This window comes from Empidonax traillii, unplaced genomic scaffold, assembly GCF_003031625.1.
Source record: "Empidonax traillii isolate 1590-97213 ecotype Southwest subspecies unplaced genomic scaffold, ASM303162v1 scaffold182:size1009393, whole genome shotgun sequence".
NCBI classification, from domain to species: domain Eukaryota; kingdom Metazoa; phylum Chordata; class Aves; order Passeriformes; family Tyrannidae; genus Empidonax; species Empidonax traillii.
The window spans coordinates 882,018-903,802 of NW_020955375.1; the positions used below are offsets into that span (position 1 = coordinate 882,018).

At 38.8% G+C, this 21,785-nt stretch overlaps 1 protein-coding gene across 7 annotated transcripts in view; it reads left to right on the forward strand.

Moving 5' to 3' along the window:
• Positions 1 to 21,785, forward strand: part of CACNA1D (calcium voltage-gated channel subunit alpha1 D) — a 168,950-nt gene that overhangs the window by 81,679 nt on the left and 65,486 nt on the right. For all 7 annotated transcript variants that reach the window (XM_027886267.1, XM_027886266.1, XM_027886271.1 and 4 more), the window contains exons 9-16: positions 6,847 to 7,016; positions 15,541 to 15,628; positions 16,334 to 16,360; positions 18,124 to 18,284; positions 18,868 to 19,093; positions 19,234 to 19,441; positions 20,457 to 20,577; positions 21,635 to 21,749. In XM_027886267.1, coding sequence (XP_027742068.1) covers positions 6,847 to 7,016; positions 15,541 to 15,628; positions 16,334 to 16,360; positions 18,124 to 18,284; positions 18,868 to 19,093; positions 19,234 to 19,441; positions 20,457 to 20,577; positions 21,635 to 21,749 — 1,116 coding nt within the window. The remainder of the gene's footprint in view (positions 1 to 6,846; positions 7,017 to 15,540; positions 15,629 to 16,333; positions 16,361 to 18,123; positions 18,285 to 18,867; positions 19,094 to 19,233; positions 19,442 to 20,456; positions 20,578 to 21,634; positions 21,750 to 21,785) is intronic.

Here is a 21,785-nt window from a genome sequence, read left to right on the forward strand (position 1 = left end):
GACAGTGACTGTAAAAATTGTCCTAGAGGCAGCTCTAGAGATGCTCTCCAGAAGTAGGATCTAGATTCAGCTCTACTAAATGTCTATAAAATGGTCCAGAAAGGGTTATGGGAAAAGGATACAGAATGTGCTCTAAATCCATCTCCAATAAATGGCTGGACAATTGAACCTTTGTTCATTCCCATTACAAATATAAAGGTGTTCATGGCTCTGAATAATTATTTCAACTCCTAGAAATTGCAGGGTGATCATGATATGGTCACACTCTGTTTTGATTGCATTGTCTTTTGATCCAGTATCAGGGGGTAGGATCAATCTGTAAGAGGCACCAGAGCACCTTTTTTTCTTTTGTAAAATTTCCTCTGGTTATGGTGTAAGGAGTAGGCTTTGCATCTTTGGGGCAGCTTCACACTTGATGGAGTGGCACAGAAATTGCTGCCGAGGGGCTGCCCGGCAATTCCAGCTCTCTGAAGGGTGGTGAACTCCTTCAGGAGCCTGCTTTTCATGGAGCTTTGGTTACACACAGTGTGACAGGCATAAACTGGACCTGTGTTCTCTGAAGGCATGAAATACTAGAACAGAAACTGGGAGATGAGGACAGGCCTCCTCCAAATATTCTAGGATTAAAAAGAGCAGAGCATATCATGGCTATTGGTGCAAGAGACATTGAACTGAAATTGAAAGTTAAGTTAGAAATTATAAGGTTATTAGGAAGTTAACAACTAAAGATAAACCTTAAAAAATGAAGAGAACTGAGAGATACTCATCCATCCTGAAAGTACCTTTAGAAACATGTTAAAAGTTAAGATAAATATGCCAGTAATTCAGTATGCATTAAACTGTTTTGCTATGAACAGAGGAAATACTAGATTATAAAACTTCATAACTTATTTATCAAGAGGCATGGCTTTTAATGATGCATGATAATCTATTCCTGAAGATAGTCCTTATCATTAGGAGATGGTTTCTGCTGACGGCATTTTCTGCTCAAGGCATTAGTATTTCTTTGGGTAGCCATGGGAACAAATAAGACCTTTCAAACACACTTTAATAAATCTTTAAGTTGAATCTATTGCCTTGCAAAAGGGCGCCAGAACATAAGCTTTGACATGTCCTTATATCCTCCTACATGGAGTCTTGCAGGTTACTCAGAGAATGTTAATTTTTTCAATTTCTTTCTCCTGGTAACATTTACAATGTATGTACATAATGATGCTAAAAGCTAAGGCCATGTACTCATCCACACTAATCTCACAGCAATATCTGTCAATTAATGTCATATAAAATATGTTGGCACAGATAAGCTCATACACCTAAGGACTGTTGTCTATAGTATAGATGGAAAAAATCGCAGAAAAAGACATTTGAATAATGATGCCCCAAATAGAAAACGGCAGTGAACTGTCATCCATAGCCCCTCAGCAAAAGGGAAGTGAACTGGTTTTGACAATGTTCCTTTTCACAGCAGCAGGAAGGCTTAGTGAAAAAAAAAAAAAAGTTATTTCTGAAAATTTAACTCCTTCCCACAGATAAACAGAATATACATTCAAAACAAGAGAGAGTCTCTGGCTGTAGATCTCAGCATGTTATGAGCCCAAGTAGGCTCTTTTAATTGTTGTGTGGCTACTACAAGTAAAACTCAAACACTAATATATGCAAAACAAGGAATGTTATTTTTGGTTGATCAATTGAATTTACTAACAGTAATACATCAGCAAATACTTCCATCTAAATACGGTAATTGCTGATGGACTGCTTTAGCCAGAAGCCGCCACAGTCAGTGGGAGTAGTTCGTACTCTTGAATAAGAACTTGAAGGCAACTGATTTTATTTCAGTCCTGTCTGAACTGACCACCCCAAGGCTTCTTAGGGATTAGTTCTGTGAGTCCTGGCAGGTAACAAAACACATCAATCTCAGCAACTGTTGACAAGGGCACATCCTGGTGGTGTGCTGATGGTGGGATATGGTCCTGTGCTTGCTGCTGCCCCTTCTTTTTGTAAGAAATCCGGTATGTCCTGAGCCAAATGGGTCTTGGCTCAGGACAGGAGGAGCACATCCTAATGTGCAGATTTAATAACAGTCTGAAACATCAGGTCTTGATTTTGGTTTTGTTGCTATCAAATGGTTCCCTACATTGCCATTCCCACCCGTTATCCTGTAGCATTGATGTGCACTCTGGCCCAGGAAGGCTCTGCAGACCCTCTGCTACACAGAGGTGGTGCTGGAACCATTGAATGTACATTTTGTCAACTGCTAATGAACTACATAGAAATAACTATGGTAGGTAATACCAGTTTGCATTTCCCCATCAGGAACCCAATGCTCCTTGCTCAAGGAAAATTCCTGCTAGGATTTTTTTGTGCTACAGAAGTAATTTTAGTGTTCAGCCTCTGAGGCGTTTTGGTTCCCCGCCCTAAAAGGAAGGGGCAACAGTGATGTATACAAATCTCCTGTAATTAAAGATGGAATATTACTTAACCTTTATGTCTCTCCACATCTGTTACACTTTACACCCAGCTGTGAGCTGTTGTCCATTCTTAGCTGTAGACTGAAGGCAGTTTTAGTTCTCTGATTTGATTCTGCTAATTTGCTGGTTGATATGGTTACCACTGTGTGAAACCTCTCCTGTGAGTCTGGTCCCCAACACTGTACTCCTGTGAGTACATTTTTATTATTATGTGACTATTCCCAGTGAATAAATGAGAGTCTGGGATGTCTGGGTGACAGTTCTACATACAGCATTAGCATTACCCTTTCTACATGCCAGACCCCATGTGTGGCATGTTCCACACTGCAGGAGATTAATTATGTCTCTCACTGCACTTGCAGTGACACAAAAGGGCAGTAATGTGGCTAACGAGGAATTTGTGCCCTGGCTTATGCATAGACATAGAAAGTAACTGTTTATTTCCCATCATCAATGCCTAGTGATGCACAGGAGATGTAACAACACCCCTGGTGCTGCACAGCCCCCCTTAGGAAATGTGTCTGGTCCTTAGCATGGGGAAACTTCCAGCTGGGAGGAGGCCAGCATAGGTGTGTCTGTAGTTATGATGTCTGGAATTGCAGAGAGAAGGGAGAGTACCCCAAATACTCAATTTAAACAAATTCTTATCTTAGAATTTTTGGTTAACACGGCCCTGCCTGAAATTTCAGGTGTGTGAACCCGAGAGCCGTAATTGAGTCCCAGCAGGTTCTCCCTGCTGCCACTTCCACCCTGTTGCATCGAGCCATTTCCAACTGATGCATATCAGCAGGAGTTATTTCACTCTGTTGAAGGAAGAATAATCTGGCATGATTGCCCCAGACTACTGAAGCATGAACTCAAGCCCTGCATTTTATGTGCTTCTGCCTCAGCAACCATTGATGATGATGGTGTTGTGCCTAAACAGAGATGAGATCATCTTTCTGCAAGGACACAAGGAATTTTTGGGCAACAGAAATAAAACCTGCGTTCTATACAGTAGGTTAGGTATCACTAAAAGTAAATGAGATTATGTAAATGAATTTCCATAAAATGCTTTATTTTGCAAATTTTCTCTCTATTCTGCTGCAGATGAAGCACCCCCCAGCCCAATATACACTTTGAAATGTCAGATCCAGGTCGTTTTATCAAACCAGAATGAAATGCGTATTTTCAAGTTAGCTCTTAGCAAAGGCATTTGTGAAACCAAATATTTACAGAGCTTAAGTCCACTTACTGCAATTAATGTGCAATTTCCTGAGCCTGTCAGCTTCAGAGGCTTCTGCTTGGAGTGCTGGGTTGGTGACAGGGAGGCCAGTTGAGGCCATCAGTCCAACCATGTCAGTACTATGTTGCCTACAGAGCCAAAAGCTTTTTCTTTCTGCCCTGGATCCAGGCTGTGCACTCCACAGCCATGGAATGCTGCACAAGCAGCTGTCTTATTCCTCCTTCCAGGAGAGCAGCCAATGGCTACATATCTTTATCTAAATATTCAAATATCTTTTTGTCTAAATGTTTTTGTCAGAAGTTTTAAAGAGGCAACTTCTCTCCCCCTCCTCACCCCCATCATCTTTTACAAATAACTTGTTTCTTAGTGAAAAAAAGATGCTTTTGTTGTGGTAATAGGAAAGTCATTACTTTCCAATTCCATTAAATTCCACTTTCTTATTCCTAAAGGAGCATGTACATGTCTAGCTGAGGGATGCCACTTCATTGTGGCTGTGATAGAAAAAAATACCATAGAACCAAATTCCTCCTTCCCCTGAAGAAAATGCAATCTTCTCAGATGCTGTTCTTCCTTACAAACAGTCAGGTTTTAAAAAAAGTTTTAAAATATCATGGAAATAAGCACCCTTGCATCTCCCCCTACTGATAAATTGCTGCAGCATTTAACAAGGCAGTGTCTGACTTCTGTGCTGTATTAAAGGGAAAGGTCAGAGTTAGCTGTGTATATAAAAAACTCTGTTTAATTCTCTGCATGTAGCCATTTTAACGTAGATTCAGAGTTAAAAGGTGGCTCAGCCATGGGTAAAGTGCTGTTCAAAGGATCACCCTTGCCAGCTGATTAATTTGAAAATTCTTTCCTTCAGTCTTCTCTGTATAATAACAGCAACTTTCATTTTGCTTTACCCTCACACGTCACATATCCTTTGAATTAATGAGAAACACCCGAAGGACTTAACTAGAAAAGATATGAATGCTTAGTAAAAGCTGGCAAGGCTTGTTAGTTGTGATTTCATACTATGCCATGATAGCTCTTTTTTCAAAGAGGCTGCCTATGGGAAGAGAAGCACGAGTGTGTTGCCTCAGTCAGGTGTAAAGGAGGTCTCTAATGCTCTGACCCCAGCATTCCATAAACCAAATAGTTTCTTACTGGCTTGTGAAATTATTATTTTTTTTTTTTAAAGCAGTTATCCTGCAGAGAGATCTTTGGGGCTCTCTCCCTTTCACGAGCGTTTTTGTGCCGAGATGGCCTTTGCAGGAGCTTGTCCTTGGGTGGCAGGTGAAGGGTAGCAAATGCAAAGCAAGCACTGGCATTCTTTAGCTTCATTATGGTGCCATCAGATGGAACATGATGATCTCCACGTGCCGAAATGAAATTCTGTTAAGCCCTCAGCTGTAAAAGGTGTAGTGCCTGCCTCTTAGCTTTTGCAACAGGAAGCTGTGTAGCTTCTGCAACATAGCATTAAAAAAACACAACATCTGTATTGTAAAGGGCTTAACTCTTATATTAACTGATGTCTTCTAAACGCTAAATTTATGCTCTTAACATGTCTGAAGACAAAATAGTAAAAATAAATAAAAACCCTGGTGAGATAATGTCATTGCAATCCCAAATAAATAATCTATATCACCAAACTGAAATAGCTTCCTAAAGTATTTTGCAGTCTTAAACTAATTTTCTAATATTTTCCATTTGAAAAGGGATTTTACTGAGTGCTTTAATAAATTTCCCATTTAAAAGTGTATTAATTAGGGACTATTTTCTAGTTAAATTTCCCAATTAAAAAAGGAGTTGCAAATTCTTAGCAAATGAAATTGCTGTAGCCATCTTCTAAATTTAATTTGAGCGCTGTTGTAGTAGTAGGACAAGGAGTAATGGCTTTAAACTGAACAAGGTCAGGGTTAGATTAGATATTAGAGAGAAATTCTTCCTTATGAGGGTGGGGAGGGCCTGGCACAGGTTGCTCAGAGAAGCTGTGGCTGCCCTGTCCCTGGAAGTGTCCAAGGTTGGATGGGGCTTTGAGCAACCTGGTCTAGTGGAAGATGTCCCTGCCCATGGCAGGGGGTTGGAACCAGATGGTCTTTAAGGTCTCCTCCAACCCAAACCATTCTGTGATGAACATGTTAGTTGGAACAAACCTGGTTTTAAATACTGAATTGGTACATATTTACAAGACAGTTCAAAAGATGCTTGCCTACCCGCAATTCTGTGTACTAATACTGGCATCAATTGGAATGCATTTGATCCTTGTAGTGAAGGGAGTTACGTGTTTGGAGTTGAGGATCACACTAAATGTTGTAATAATGTCAGCAGATGAGATGTGGTGGAAGAATATACTTGGTAATGATCTTGAGTCATATATCAGAAAGGCAGTCATAGCTTTATAGGGTAATTCAGGTTGGAAGAGACCTCAGTAGGCCATTTTATCCAATTTCTTTCTCACAACTTCATTACATTAATCATCATTCCATGATAATTTAGGGATTAAGCCAAATCACAAACTAAACTAGACAGAGAATCCAGTACGTTCTCTTGAGATGGGGGCAATGAGATAGAGGACAAAAGGATGCATTTCTGATCTGTGAGAGCAGGATTCTAGGTTCTGGTACAGAGACAGGAAGGGCAAACAATCCATATCTCAAACAGCACAGGTGTCTGTCCATGCTGTAGTTAAGAGAGAGCACAATAGTGGAATTCTGGAGCACACTGTGTTTGGGTGGATAATGAACTGTGGCTGGAAGAGGAAGGATTTTAGAACTGGCTGCTAGAATTTCATTTTCATTGAAACAAATACTCAACATTGATATTGCTTTGTTACTGCAAGTTAATTTCTATTTGTAGATAAAAGCAATTTTAAAATCTATATAGAAGAGCACAGAACTAAAGGGGGGCAAACAGACCCTTCCCTATGGGAAGTGTTAGGAATACCACTTAATTTTCAATTAAGTCAGAAAATCTCTGAAAGTTATGATGTAATATGGTAGGGATTTGCCATGACTTCTTTGCACCTCTACCTTGTTTTCAAAGCAGCTCTCAAATTTGCAGTGCATTTTCCATGTCACTGTGTTACTCTGCAATGTCAAGACCTTGATCAAAATGCCTGGGAGTTTGTCAATCAGTGCTTTCTTTTTTTTCTGCTTTACCCGAATTTGATAGAGAATTTTCCAAAGAAAGGGAAAAAGCCAAGGCCCGAGGGGACTTTCAGAAGCTTCGTGAAAAACAGCAACTTGAAGAAGATCTGAAGGGATATTTGGACTGGATAACACAGGCAGAAGACATCGACCCTGAGAACGATGAGGAGGCTGATGAAGAAGGCAAGAGGAACAGTACGTATTCTTTCCTCTCCTCCTTCTGTGGGGGCAGTTTGACTGGCACAGTGAGGGGAATGAATGTGACCTGTCTGATGTGGCTTCCCCATTTCAGTTTGCAAAAGTTTTGGGTAGCAGAGCAATTGTCTGTTAATACAGTGATGCTGAGTCACGGAATGTGATTTGGAATCTCACAACAAAACTGTGCTCTGAGATGTCCGTGTATAAATCATTGTCTGCACTTAGTCATCACCAGTGAGATTTTAAACTTGGCTTTATTTGTGTTCTGTAAAAAGGCAGAGCATGGAAGCTGCGTGGCACAGGGTATCACTGTAAACCCTTAGTCAAGAGGAGTGTGTGTTTGCCTGTAGGTGAAATAATAATAATAATATTTCCAATGCATGGAAATAATAATAATATAGGGATCTTAAAAATGTAGCCAAAGCTACAGTCAAGAAATAACCTTGTGCTGATAGTGAGGATTTTATTTTTGTTTTGGAGTAGGAAAATGTGACTCTGGATCTTTCTTTTTGATATTCAAGAAAACCGTATAAAATCTTCTTTACTACGTGTCTTAACTGAGTGCAAAATAAATGGAGTCTTGTGGGATTTTCATTTGACACTAAGAAATATCACAGTGTATTTATTTGACTGTAGTGTATTATGGGACAGGTAATTTATGCTTTAGTGACCTTGTGCTTCTGACCTGAGTCCTGAGGTAGAGGAACGAGTTAGTTATTGTAGCAACTGTACAATTTATACTTGATTTCTGTATAGCAGGAAATTGTGGTAACAGCAGTATTTTAATGTCATAATTTAGCAGAGGTTATTTTAGCCTCTTTGCTGTGTTTGCATAAAAGGAGTTAAAATTTTCATGAGAACACAGATTCAGAAGGTGGTTTATGATTTAATACTAAACCCACGATTAAAGCCCAAATTTCAATAGATATACTAAGTAGCACCTTGTTATTAATGTCATACTCTGGAAAGTCATGGTATTTGTTGATTTAGATACCACTGAGTATTTATAAGGAAATACATCTACAAACTGTTTGTCAAAAACAACTCAGAATATTATTTTCTGTGTTGAAATAATACATCATTATCCCTTTTTTTCCTTCTAGTACCGCTAATTTATTATGAACTGTTCTTTTAAACCATAATGCTTTTTAGATGTAGTAAATAACAAAAACAGTGTGGTTTGATATTGAGTTAGCTGTTTTTAAACTTATCTCCGTATTGCATGTAGTTAAGCTTTTTAAATATTTGCTTTTGAATTTCAGAATTTTATTAGTCCTTTAGTTCACAATAAAAGCAGAGTATGGATCTGTGTTACTGACTGGAAGGAAATAATCCTTTTATGAGAGGTGGGAAGGAAACTTGTGGGTTGATGTTGATGCCAACATCTTTCAGAAAGGAATATTTTATGTCCATATGAAAATCTGTTGCACAAACAGAATTTTTATCTAGAACAGAACAAAAAATCCAGAGTTCACTGTACTTAGTTATTGCTGCTAATATTGTGTGGAAGGGATACAGAAACTGTGGGTTTGTGGCCCAGTATAAAATCCTAGGACAGGGAAGTAAAAGGTGGTGAATTCTCTGGCGTAAATGCACTTTGTCCAAGGCTGCTGTGCAGAACTGTAGGTGATACAGAATTGTAGGTGATGCCAAATTTTCACAGAGCGTTGGAGAACCAGGCTGTCAGCTCTGCTGCCAATGGACTTGGTTTACAGATGAAATCCAAGGAAATTTTTGCATCCTGTTCAAATTGGGGGTTTGTTAATAGGCTGTAAAAACCCCCTTTGCTCCAGCATTCCTTAAACCTGGTTTCTAGGTTATACAGATAAAAACTACTTGTTTGCATAGTTGATTTGAGTTTGAAAGGGCTTTTAAGTCTAAACTATTAACTTGGGCATAATTTTAGGCTAAGTTAAGGATTGTAGTAAGCTTGCAAAATAAATATAGAAAGTAATTAAAAAAACTTTAAGAGAAAAATCAAGAATTTAATTTCAGGCATGCATATATGTTTTGAGTGGAAATTTCCAGTGGATAGGCAATCTCCTAGCATTCTGGGGTTTGTGCACATGTGCTTAAATATGTGGCTTGGATTTTCATTTTGCATATCAGCTGCAATAGGCTGTAAAGGAGGAAGGGGAGCTGAGCTGCTCCACCTCCTTGCACTCAAGACATGAATAGTGAGCTTAGAAAATAAATTTAGTCTGAATATACTGGTTTTTCTTGAGCTATCTTTGAAGTATAAGGTAGAGTCCCAAGGTAATCAGAATCATAATTTTCAGGCTTCTAGGAGACTGTATTCCTATTTGAATATCTAAAGTTCTGGGTGATCAAGATTACTGCTGATTTACTGTGATAGAAGATAGCCACAATGCTCTTCAGTGGTGTGTAAGAGCTCCGGGCTTAGGATACAGAAGATCCCTGTGGGAAGATAAAAGATAGATAGTTCAAAGGCTGTTAAGTCAGTGATTAATAGTTTCTCACATCCTTTAAAATTGTGATTGGGGTTCCTACCCCCCCCCCCCCCCCCCCCCCCCCCCATTTTAAAATTTCTAACCAGGGAAGGCATTAATTTATTTATTTATTAACCCTATGTATTTTTCTGTCTCTGTTACTGATAGTGGGCAGGTATTCAGTGCTGTTGAATAAAAGAATACCTTTTCACTACTGGACCTATAAATCTGCTTTTAGGAAAAGTTGCAAGTCTTTGTTGTGAACTGATAGCTGGTTACCGTGAAGTCAGTGAGAAAGCTTCCATTGCCTTCAGAGCATTGCAAATTCAGCTCAAAATGCGAAAATCCGTGAGAGGAGAGGGATTTAAGCTGCGATTAGTTATGCTGCCGGTGATTTCAGTTTGTTTTGCCTAACCTTGCCTGTGTTGTGTGTACGGACACGTTTTTGTTTTTTTTGCGTTGCGACTGCTGCCACCTCCCGTGTCACTGCTGGGATTACATGTGCTTACCCAGGGGTTACACTGGCCGACTTAATGGAAGACAAGAAGAAAAGCAGACTTAGCTGCTTTGGCCGTTCTTCCAAAAAACATGGTAAAACGTGTTCTGATTTGCAGTTGAACTTTCTTTTGTGCCCATACTGCATTGGATGTGTTAGCTTTTGGGAGCACATACTGGATGCATTTTCTCTAGCCAAGGCTCTCCACCTGTAGCATGTGACCCCTCGTGCATGCAGTCCTTCCTGCTGGTTGAAGTGCATGTCTGAAATGAGGTGCTGCTCTACCTCCCTAAAGCAGAGTGTTTAATCCATTTAGATTTCCTCTGAAGTGTCTTTGTGACTTTCTTGCTGAGGCATAGGTTTTCTTCTTCAGAAGTCAGGTAAACAAGATAAAAAAAAAGTATTTTAAATTTAGGTATGAAGAAATTATTAGAAATATTTGACAAGCTTTATAATGGATCATGGTGTAAGCTTAAAACAGTATGATGACAGTACTTACTATTTGTTTATAACACTGACGATGCAGAATATCACAAAACCTAACAAGCTTTTACTGTTCTCTTGTTATTGATTGTTTCATTTCTGTACTTTCTGGTTTATTCAGTTTTTCCCCACCCACACTGGAGCTGGACAGAGTCTTTAGAGTATGATAGTTATTTTTAAATCTGCACTCTTTTAGTACTGGCAAATGTATTGTTTTGCCATAATCACAATTGCAGTAGTTGAGAGATCTACTTTTAATCCTATCTGCAACAGTTATTTGAATAACTGGCTTCCTCGCTGTCCTAAGAATCACTATTGTGGCCCAGGCTGAGGCTGAAAAATCTGATCCAGTTACTTTAGAGAGTGTCAGAAATTGCTAGGACCCCATGGACTCATTTTGTACAAACACTGAGTCTGCTTGAAGTTATTTGTGCAACTGTTACATTTATTGTCTAATAGCTGGCACAGCTTTACAGGCTGAAATAGTTTTTCCATAAAAGTTGCTGAAAGATGGTTGCAGTTTTACTTTGGATATGTATTTCAACACAGCCTTTAAATGAGCAGGTTTAGGTTCTGATGTCTCTCATAAAGCAGCCTGGAACTGGCTGGAAACTTTCTGTTCTGGCAGCCCCTGCTGTCTTACTACCCGTGCCTGACCTTGCTGGTCAAAAGCATCCCCAAGCGCATGTGCGTTGTCTTGTTTTCCTGTGTCTTGCAGGGCAGGTAGAACTTTTGTCAGTAGGGTTTTTCTGAAGTACAAATCAATGGCCTAAGTTTATTTTTTTCTGTGTTTTGAGACTCTTGTATTGATCGGAGTAGCTCACACTTCGACTGTCACTGGATTAGAAATACTACCCTGATTATTTTTCTTTGTTTTAGCTCTACCTCTCTTTCCACCAAAAGCACCACATCTGTGGAGTGTGCAGCATTCCCAAAGTTTATAGTGTCATCCTTCAGGCTGCAAGTGGTTGGTTCAATGATGCTACTGTAATGAACACTGATTATTTTGTTCTCCTCCCACTGCTATGCAGCCACTCAAGCTTACATTGCTTTTCCACAGGCTGCATATAAAAAGTGAGAACCTACAAGAATGATTGTTGATTGTATCAACATTAAATCTGCATGAAGACAGATGTCTTGCCATACTCTCATGTAGAACATATTCCAAGCAGACTCTCCTTAAAATGAATTTACCCCGAGGAGCTTCACAGTCACAATAGATAGCACCACTTCTTTCTGATGTGTTTTCTGGGCATACAGCAGAGTTAGGAAAATTTGAGGTGAATTTGCAATTTGGGGGATTTTTTTTTTCCATCCCATTTTCCTATTTGACTGCCTCTGAGATTTGCTATAAAGGATTCAGAAAATTCATGTCCTAATTTGAGAAAGAATGAGGAGAATTTTGGAGCTCAAGAAATTGGTTGGCTATTGCTAGCAGACAGAAGATCACTTTTTTTTGCAAGGGTGATCTAAAATTTTGCCAGTATAGCACCTTTTAAAATAATTCCAAGATTCTCTGCAGTAACAAATACTGATGAGCTGTGTAGGTCACTCCACTTCAGCACATGTAACCAGAAAGCTGCCCAAGGTGTACCAGAGTGAAAATGAGATTGGCCTATGGATCAAAAAATGCACAGTGGAAGTTGAAAGAGGTTAAAATATTAATTATACACATTCTAGAGAAAAACCTTTCTAACAATAATACTTGACACCACAACTCGGTAGTTCAGGTAATTCTGGATTCTACGGTGATGCAAATTGTGATGAAAATTGTCATATTGCAGGATTATGTAATTTGTTTCTGGCTGGGGTACATCACTGCTGATGGACACATCACTGCTGATAGACACTGGCTTGCTCTTTACTGTGCATTAGTTATGTTACATCCTGGAGTGGAGTTTGAAATTCCTGCTCCAAAGCCTGAAAACTCTTTAGAGTTAATAGAGAAACATAATAGAATGTTTTTCTCATGTTATATTTTTATCTACAGAAATAAAATGTAGTAGTTGAAGTATTTGACCTGTTTTCTATATGCTCAGGAAAGTATTAAGCTGCATGCTGGATGGGTTGCTTATATTGCCTAATGCAAGCAGTCTTTTGTTTGAAGTGAGTTAGCTGAATTGAAGAGATTATTAGATCTAGAAATCTACATAATCTTTCCAGAAGAATGCCATTAAAATAAGGGCAAAAGGTGAATAAAGAATAGATTTGGTCTCTTCCTTTGAATACTGGGCTGCCAGTTTAAAGATCTCAAAGCTGACCGTGCTGAGCTCATGGTCTTTCCGAAGTTCACTGTGTGCTGTGTTTGCCTGATGAACACCACCTGCCCTTAAGAAGCTGTGGTCATGAAATTGGGTCTTTTGGAGGCTCGGCAGGTTGCTTGCATTAGCAGAGTGGATGTGGACATGCAGTGCTGCTGCTCTTTTCTTCTGGCTCAAGATCTAATGGCATTGCTGGAGCTGGACTTCCACACGGTGCCTTTCTCAGTACTCCTGTCAAGTGTTAATGTTTACATATAAATTACAGTATAATCACAGCTGAGATTCTAATGTGAACTGAACTGTCTATGGTTCTTTATTTCCCTCTTCTGTTTGTAACACAGCACCTGCAAGTCATTTAAGAGCTAGAGCAACAGCCATGTTGTGTCTGAAACAGAGAATGACATGCTGAACTGTATGTAATAATTAGCAGAAGTAATGTTCACTTCAGTGGAGACAAAGACTTTTTTTTCCTTTGTGCTTTGTTTTTCTTCATGCAGTCCTGTTCAAAAAGGACTGGTATTATTGTGGATTACCATATCAAGCCTGTGTAGACTTGAATTAAAATGTCAAATAATTTAAAAAATAATAACAAATGTGGTTTTGATGACACTGAGCGGCACTTTATGAAGAACTGGATTCTAGGTACTGCTTTTAGGTGAGGGAAGGGTTGATAAATTTGAAATACAAGTGTGAGACACATTGCACATATGTAATAGTTGCAAAAGTGTGCCTAGCTCTGTTTTCCTGGCAGCTCTTAGTAACAATGAATGAAACAAGACTTCTGCACTCATATTTTGTAGTTGCCCATCACAAGTGCTAAAATGTGATCAGGTGACTATAATGCTGTGTTTCCTTACAGCATGCATGTCACCCAGGACAGAGCAACCAGTTCAGTTCTTTACCACACCAGGAAACCCCTTGGATTTATTGCAGAAGACCCCCCCTGGCATTTTAAAATAAAAATTCTTAGTTCTGAAGACCTGAGACTATGAAATAGTTTTGTGATTTTTTTTTTCCTCCAACCCTTTGAAATTTTAATAGTTGAATTTGGATATCAAGGATTTTTTTCATTACTTTTGAAGTCTGACTGTAAGCTGTGGAATTCTCACAGGACAAGCAGTATTTATTGTTTCAAACTGAAGCATGATATTAGAACTGAGGCACTTGCAGGTGCTAACCAGGGACTTTCCATATATAAAGCAGTGACAGTAACATTTTAAAAAGAATCATCAAAACAGAAGAACCTTGTGAAAGAAGGTGTTGCTGTGCTTACTGCCTGAAGTGCTTTGTTTATTCAAACACCTGCATGGATGTTTTGGATCTTTCTTTGTTATGCCACTCTGTTTAACTTTTCTTACGACAGTGACTTACATTTATGGGGACGGATTCTCAGCTGTTGCAAACAGTAGCTGAGCATCTGACCTGCACAGACCTGTCAGTCTCTCAGCTGGGATGGAAATGATGGGCATGGAAACCAAACCAACACTTACCATTCTGTGTATCTTTATGTCAGTGTTGACAGAGAGACTTACTGACAGTTCTCATTCTGTACCTGACGTGCGGACAAATCAGGAAATTCAGGGCTCGATTCTTAAATCTCACTTATATTAGAAAATGTGTAATTAAACGTGCTTTAAACCTCCTTTAGGCTACAAAAATAGTGAGGCTATCAGAAAAAATAGTGAGTCTATCAGAAGTAGGCAGTGTAGCCCTTCTGCCTTCAGTGCTCTCTGTGCACAAACACTGGCTTTTAACCCCTCCCAACAAAACAAAACAAAATAAACCAAACAAGCAAACTATCAAAACAGTGGAAGGTACACCCCACAATACCTTTAGAATGCTCTGGTTTTCTTCTTTGCTTGCTATTCTTCAGTAATTTCAGGGCATCTTCCACCCCTCTTTTTTTTCCCTACTTTATGTGGTATTTGTACTGTATAGACCAGCAGCATTAATGTTACCCTTTTCCTGTTCCTGAGTTTTTTCCTTCATTCTTTGCTTGCAATGCAGGCATGTTCTTCGATTCAAAGTACTGAGAACTTCAGCTGTTCATTATTTCCTAACTCTTTTTGACATAAGGTGTCCTCCCTTTATATTTCACTTGATTTGAAGATAAATGATGATGACCCATCTTCAAATGGGTTTTGTCTAAAAATCATTAGCTACAATTGCTAACTGCTCAGTAATGATCCCCTGTATGTACAGTAATTCACTGTGTAACAAATGTCATCATCCCCTTTTTAATTAGTAGTAATTCTCGTCATCATTTGTAGTACCCATCCTGCCATTCCCAGTGCTCCTTCCTGCTGCTCACACAGTATTTGCAGACACATTTACTTTCTATCTTCTCGCCTTGATAATTCACGATGTCAGGAAAAGCTTGGAATGGTCAGTATGACCAGAGTGTTCCTGCTTTCAGAAGTTGGATGATATTTCTCGGAATCACCAAGCATGTTAACAACACTTCAACTGATAAGCGCCTCCAGCGTGTTAACAGAATGCTTCTCAGAATGACGGGTCACAATATCTAGCTCAGGTTTATTTCTTTACCAGGGGTAGCACACTCTTTGTTACAAACCTCCTCTACTTTGTATTCTGTAGTGCATTGTCACCAGTTATGTTGAGTCATTGAAAAGAAAAAAGAAGCTGCCATGCTCTGGAGTTCTGTGTGCTTTTGCTGTAAGAGGACTGATGAAGTGTCTGAACTTCATCTACTACATCCTCAGCTCTTCCGAGCTCTCACTAGAGCAATGAAGGGTAGAGGTATTGCTGCCATAGGACAGGAGATGATGTTGGCTGGTGATGAGTCTAAAGCAGTCCCTGTCTCCCCACAGCAAGCATGCCCACCAGCGAAACCGAGTCGGTGAACACGGAGAACGTGAGCGGAGAGGGCGAGAGCCCACCTTGCTGTGGGAGCTTATGGTGAGTAGGGGCACGGGTTTCAAGTGCCCACCCTGATCAACTCAAAATTTAAAAGAATCATTCTTTCCCCACGGTTTAATTAGCCCAAACTGCTCTGAAATAGTCAAACTTTATGTGACGCTTTGGGGTTTTTTGCTTTTCAGTAGTTTTAGGCCAATTATTACAACATGAAAGCGCTCCTAAAATTCTCAAGGTAAGGAGATATAAAACAATTCAACTCCACTTGCAATGAAGTCATGTTTTCCTGAGAGCTTCTATAAAATATAATTATTGTCCAGAGTGATAAGAACAGAAGTTCCTGATTACATGTAAGAAGGGATGTTTTCTGCTAAATTGTGCATGACCTGGAGAATATCTATTTTTTTCAACAATAACTGAATGTATGAGAATTATTTTTATATCCTATGGTGTTCACTATTTGTTTGCTAACGTTTTTGTGGCTTCAAAGCTTCCACATGTTTTTTCAAGGTTTATTTACTTAGTTTTAAAGGAGATTTCCTTTCTTTCACTTAGAAAATTTGTAAAGCTTCAGGAATGGTATTTCAGAAAAATAAACAACAGACAACAGAATTTTAGCATTCACGATGCATTTTGTTAAAAGCTTTTTTAATGTATATGTAATTCCAATGCAAAATTCTAAAAAAAATGAATTTGCGATGATTACTTTTCCCATATTCTTAAAAATGTTTTTTCCTTTTCTTCTAGTCAAACCATCTCAAAATCCAAGTTCAGGTCAGTATTTTCATCTCATAACCTCTTTTTTCCTTGTGACTGTTCACACATCAGGACGATCTCACAAAAATACTCTTTATTTACTGTGCTTTTAATTTTACTGTGTGAAAGTTCTTCCTAACAGTTACCAGCAAATACAAAAGTAAAAGTACCCAGAAGCACTTTTGGAAATCTAACTCCCTGATTTGCTTTGCTGATATTTGCAGCTCTCTTTTCACTTACTCGGAGGATTTAGGAATGCGTGCTTCTGTTTTTCAAATATGTTTGCAGAAGGGATGTGTTATGAGCAAAATTAAGAATTAATAGGCCTGATACTGCAGACACTGGATGTGCCAGTACAAAATCAATAGGTCTCTTTAGTTTGATTTTATTTTCCCATCTTATAGGACATATATTTAGTAATTAGAAAGGATAATTTCAAATACAGAAGAGGTAGTCCTTTCTGTTTAAAAGGGTTAGGTTACTCCATGAAGGAACAACAACAACAAAAAGCTCTGTGATTTAAGGTAAGCAATCAAGTGGTTGACTTAGTGAATCACAAAGGGCAAAACCACTCCTGCAATTGCAGACAACCCACAGGGGAAATATTTTTTGCATAAAATTATCAGTGAAAAAAGGGACAGTCAAGAAGATGTGGCAACATCTGGCACCAGCAGTTTTGGCAACATCTGGAATAATTCCAATTTTTTAATCCTGGTAAAAACTGATTTTGGTGTTGGATGCAGAGCAAGTAATTTATTGGTAACAGCAGTGTATTCTCTCATTGGCTTCAGAAAGCTCAGAGTTGACAGTTTGAGCCTGCTTTTGACTCCCACAAGTAGAGATATCCCAACAATACGATTCTTGTCTCATTGACTTCAATCATAGAATGTTCTATGTCAAAAAAAAGTCTGTTTAACCTACCCGGGGAATGAGCCATCCTGATGATGGCCATGGACATAGCCCTTACAGCAGGGGATTGGCAAGATAAGAATGTTCTTGATTTAGGCCAGGACAGGATATTTTTCCTTTATATGGTTAGAATACTGCAAAGGCTTGAAACATCTTTGTACTGGTATCTGGAACCAGTATTAATTTCCATTACTACAAGTACAAATTTAAGGTGCTTGAATGCAGTTCCCAGAAGTGAAACAGAGAATGTAGTTTTATGAGTCCAAAGGCACACCCTCATACCTAGGTACAACCTTTACTTGTCCTTTATTTTCAGTCTTATTTATTTCACAAAGGTTTGCTCACTGACACAATTTCAGTAGAAATCTCTAGGATTTGGTGAATAAGATTTGTAATGTTACAGAGTAGATTTCTAAAAGGTGACCTTAACATTCCTACCTTGCTTAATCCTGCCAGAATTCTGTGGTTTAACTCAAAGCCTGCATTTTCAGACTGAATTTAATTTGAATTGTGAGTTGATTAATTGGCTTTTCTTTATTGCTGTTAAGGGTATGGGGCAGATCTAACTTGTTACTCAATGAAATGTTGAATGCAACCTAATCTAATTATGTCACAGGCAATTAAAGTCTGTGAAAGTTGTGGTTTACATTTAGAAATCTATAAAGAAATCTAAAAAACGGAATAATACATTAACAGTCCCTAATGTGCAGCTGGTAATAATTTACACAACTATTGAAATACTGTACCTGTGTTTATGAAAATTTACTTTCTCACACATATGTACTTGCACTGTTTCTACACAGCAGAAGCCCTCCTTAAGTTCATATGTGTTTTCTATATAATAATAAATTTGTTTTTATTGGGACTTGCAGTCGACGCTGGCGTCGCTGGAACCGATTTAACAGAAGAAAATGTAGAGCTGCAGTAAAATCTGTCACATTTTATTGGCTTGTTATTGTCTTGGTCTTTCTGAACACGTTAACTATCTCCTCAGAGCATTACAATCAACCCGACTGGCTGACCCAGATCCAAGGTACAACCGAAAATTTTTTGTCCTGGTTTTGACTGTAGATACTTGCATTTATCAGTGGCCACTTCTGTACTTTGCCGTTCTGTTGTTGTTTGCTGTCCTGAGGGATGTTCAGCCCAGCCAAAGGGAGATACAAGAAATGACTGAATGTCTTCAATTTCTGCAGCTGTAACACAGCTTACCGGCAGCCAGCACAGACCTGGCAATACTAAATTGTAAATACCTGTACTTTTAGCATGAAACCAGGCCTGAAAGATGAGGAAGGAAATGGTACCTGGCACAGCACAACATGCTGTGGGCTGGCTGCTTAAGTTACAGTGTGGACTAAAGCTGTAAGTTGAGGAACTGTGAACTGCACAACAGATTGGAAAGATGAGTAGTTTGTAGGTGGCAGGAAGCTTTACATCCTTGTGTAACTTTTGCCACTTAGACATAAATTTCAGTCTAACATGAAAAAACAATACTTTCTTCTTAAGCAAAAAGCTGCAAACTAGTGTCGTAAGCGTAGTTGTAATATGTTAAAATAAAAATGGAATCTATGAGGCAATTCAGAATCTTTCTCTTTTTTTTTAATATTTTGTTCCAGATATCGCAAATAAAGTTCTTCTGGCTTTATTCACCTGTGAAATGTTAGTAAAGATGTACAGCTTGGGCCTACAGGCTTATTTTGTTTCTCTCTTTAACCGCTTTGATTGCTTCGTTGTCTGTGGTGGCATTGTTGAAACCATTTTGGTGGAGTTGGAAATTATGTCACCCCTTGGAATTTCAGTGTTTCGCTGTGTTCGTCTCCTGCGTATTTTTAAAGTAACAAGGTAAGCTTATCTAATACTGCTAATTCTAAGGATAGCTGAAGAGTGATCAGCAATTCTTTTGTAATCATCATGCACTGCTCTTTTACTGTTTTGTTTGAGGTTTTTTTGGTGTGTGTTAACACACGCATTTTAATTTATAGGCACTGGGCATCCCTGAGCAACTTGGTAGCATCCTTGTTAAACTCAATGAAGTCCATTGCTTCACTGTTGCTTCTGCTTTTCCTCTTCATCATAATCTTCTCGTTGCTTGGAATGCAGCTGTTTGGAGGCAAATTTAATTTTGATGAAACTCAAACAAAACGGAGCACCTTCGATAATTTTCCACAAGCTCTCTTAACTGTATTCCAGGTAACTTTCTTTCATCCCGTATGAAACATTTTACCTTTGATCAACAAAACTGTTTAAGTGATCATGTTGCCTGAAAGTAAAATCATGAGTACTGTTTATTCAGTTTACTTTAAGTAGCATTCTGCTCATTAAATTCAGTACTCTGGTAACTCAGCACCATTTGTACCATTTGTTTCATATCTTTTTTGATCTATCTATGCAACATAACTGCCATGTTACTTCACAAAATTAGATCTCCTTTGTCCATTAAATACATGACTAGGAAAAGAGGTGGAATGTTATTTTTATTTTGATCAAATTCATTTCTTTAACTTCATTAACTGTATAAAAGTTCAGCTGTTCCCAAGCAGGAAAAAATAATGAGCCCTGTAAGAGCATACATTTACATAAGGGTGGTCATATCACTTGCTGTGATGCAAAAATAAGCAGTAATTTCTGCAGAGATGCTTTCAGGTTTAAGATTGGTTTAATCTTTCTACTCATTTTCACGCTCAGCTCTGCATATTACTGCAGTCTTTGGTTTCAGACATCGTAGGTGAGAGTTAAAGGCTTTTTTGGCAACTTCCTGTCTCTTCCTGGGTAGAATTTTCATCTGGCGATTCCCCAGAGCAAGCAAAAAACCTTTCCATTTAATTTTAGCATGGGGAAATATCAATGCAACGCTCAGAATTTTTATACTAACTTGAATTTTAAGTGATGAACTTTTGCTACATACGTGACATTACTGAAAACCAGGGCTCTTACTTTCACATGCCAAAATGAATAAATTGCCAATAAAAATTAATTTTTATTATTTTGGCCTTTGAAGTTCAGTCATACAAATGCATAGCCTAAAACAAAAGCTATTAGAGTTAAACCCAAGCTTTCAGGAGGTGTTTATTTGAATGGAAATTTTAAAGCAGAATAGGGTATCACTTTATGCATACAGAAGGTTAACTGTGTTGTGGTCAGAGGAAATGTGTTTATTGCACTTTTTGGTGCTGAGTTACTAATAATACTAATATCTGCTCCTTAGATCCTCACAGGTGAAGACTGGAATGCTGTTATGTATGATGGCATAATGGCATACGGTGGTCCATCATCCTCAGGCATGATAGTCTGTATATATTTCATTATCCTCTTCATCTGTGGTAACTGTATCCTTTCCACTCACTGGAGACACCTCCCAGTGGGGCTGTGTGCCAGGGAGATGTGCAAAGTCCCTCTAGGAGGGAGTAAATGGCCATGAGCACCACAAGCACTTTCTGCATGTGCTGAGTCCTTTAAAGAGGCTTCTCTCTGTACGCCTTTGTACACCTGTTCCCCAGTGAACGAGAGTCAGGGGCACCCAGTCCATCTCCAGACACCGCAGTGGCAGAAACCAGAGAAGGTTTTCTGTCTTCCTTCGGTGGGAATGTGGCCTTATTCTACCTGCTCTTTGACATCTCTCCCCCTGGAAATTCCTGGGTGTGGCGTGGTTTCCAGGGCAGTGGAAACCATCCCATCCATCCTTCTGACACTCGATACAGCCCTGTTAGTTCTGACACAGGGGGACAGAGGAGCCAGTGATCCCTGGATAGAGCAGGGGCCAGAGGAGAGAAATCTGCACGGGGAGATGTAGAGTCAGAGTTAGGATTAAGTCTGCTGAAACACTCCCCTCTCCTGCCTTCAGTGTGCTGGAAATACTTCCTTGGCACTATGTAGAAACAAACTACTGTCACTCTCAGTTCTTAAAAGGTCAGGGGGTGATAAAAGGGCAAAAGCATTCTATTTGCTGTAATAAATGGTATTCATATCAGCGTTTGGACTTAACTGATAAGGACTGAAATACAGAATTTGATACAGATTTTTGTAGACATGGAAGACAGAACATTATGAAAATGAATTTTTCAAAATGCCCGAACAGTCTTCACTTACAATAGACAATTTCAGATTTGATACTTGCTCAGGCTGGCATGAAACTGAATTTCATTTATTTAGAAAAAAAATATGTCAAGTATTCTGCTATTTTAAAATCTGTGACCCTAAGAGATCTCTGCTTACTTTACAGGCAGTATTCTCTAGTCCATTAAATGAGTGTTATTTGCACTACACTCCAGCATCACAAATCTCCACGCTGTAGGTTGGGAACATGTGTTTTATCTCTCTCACATTGTCAGTGTTTATGCTGATAATAAACCAAACAACTAGTGTCCTTAAAATGATTTGAAATAGATATCTTGCTAAATGTCTTCTTGGCCATTGCTGTGGATAACTTGGCAGATGCTGAAAGTCTAAATACAGCTCAGAAAGAAGAAGCTGAAGAAAAGGAAAGGAAAAAAAATGCAAGGTAAAATAACATGGGCATGTTGAACAAACAGGAGAG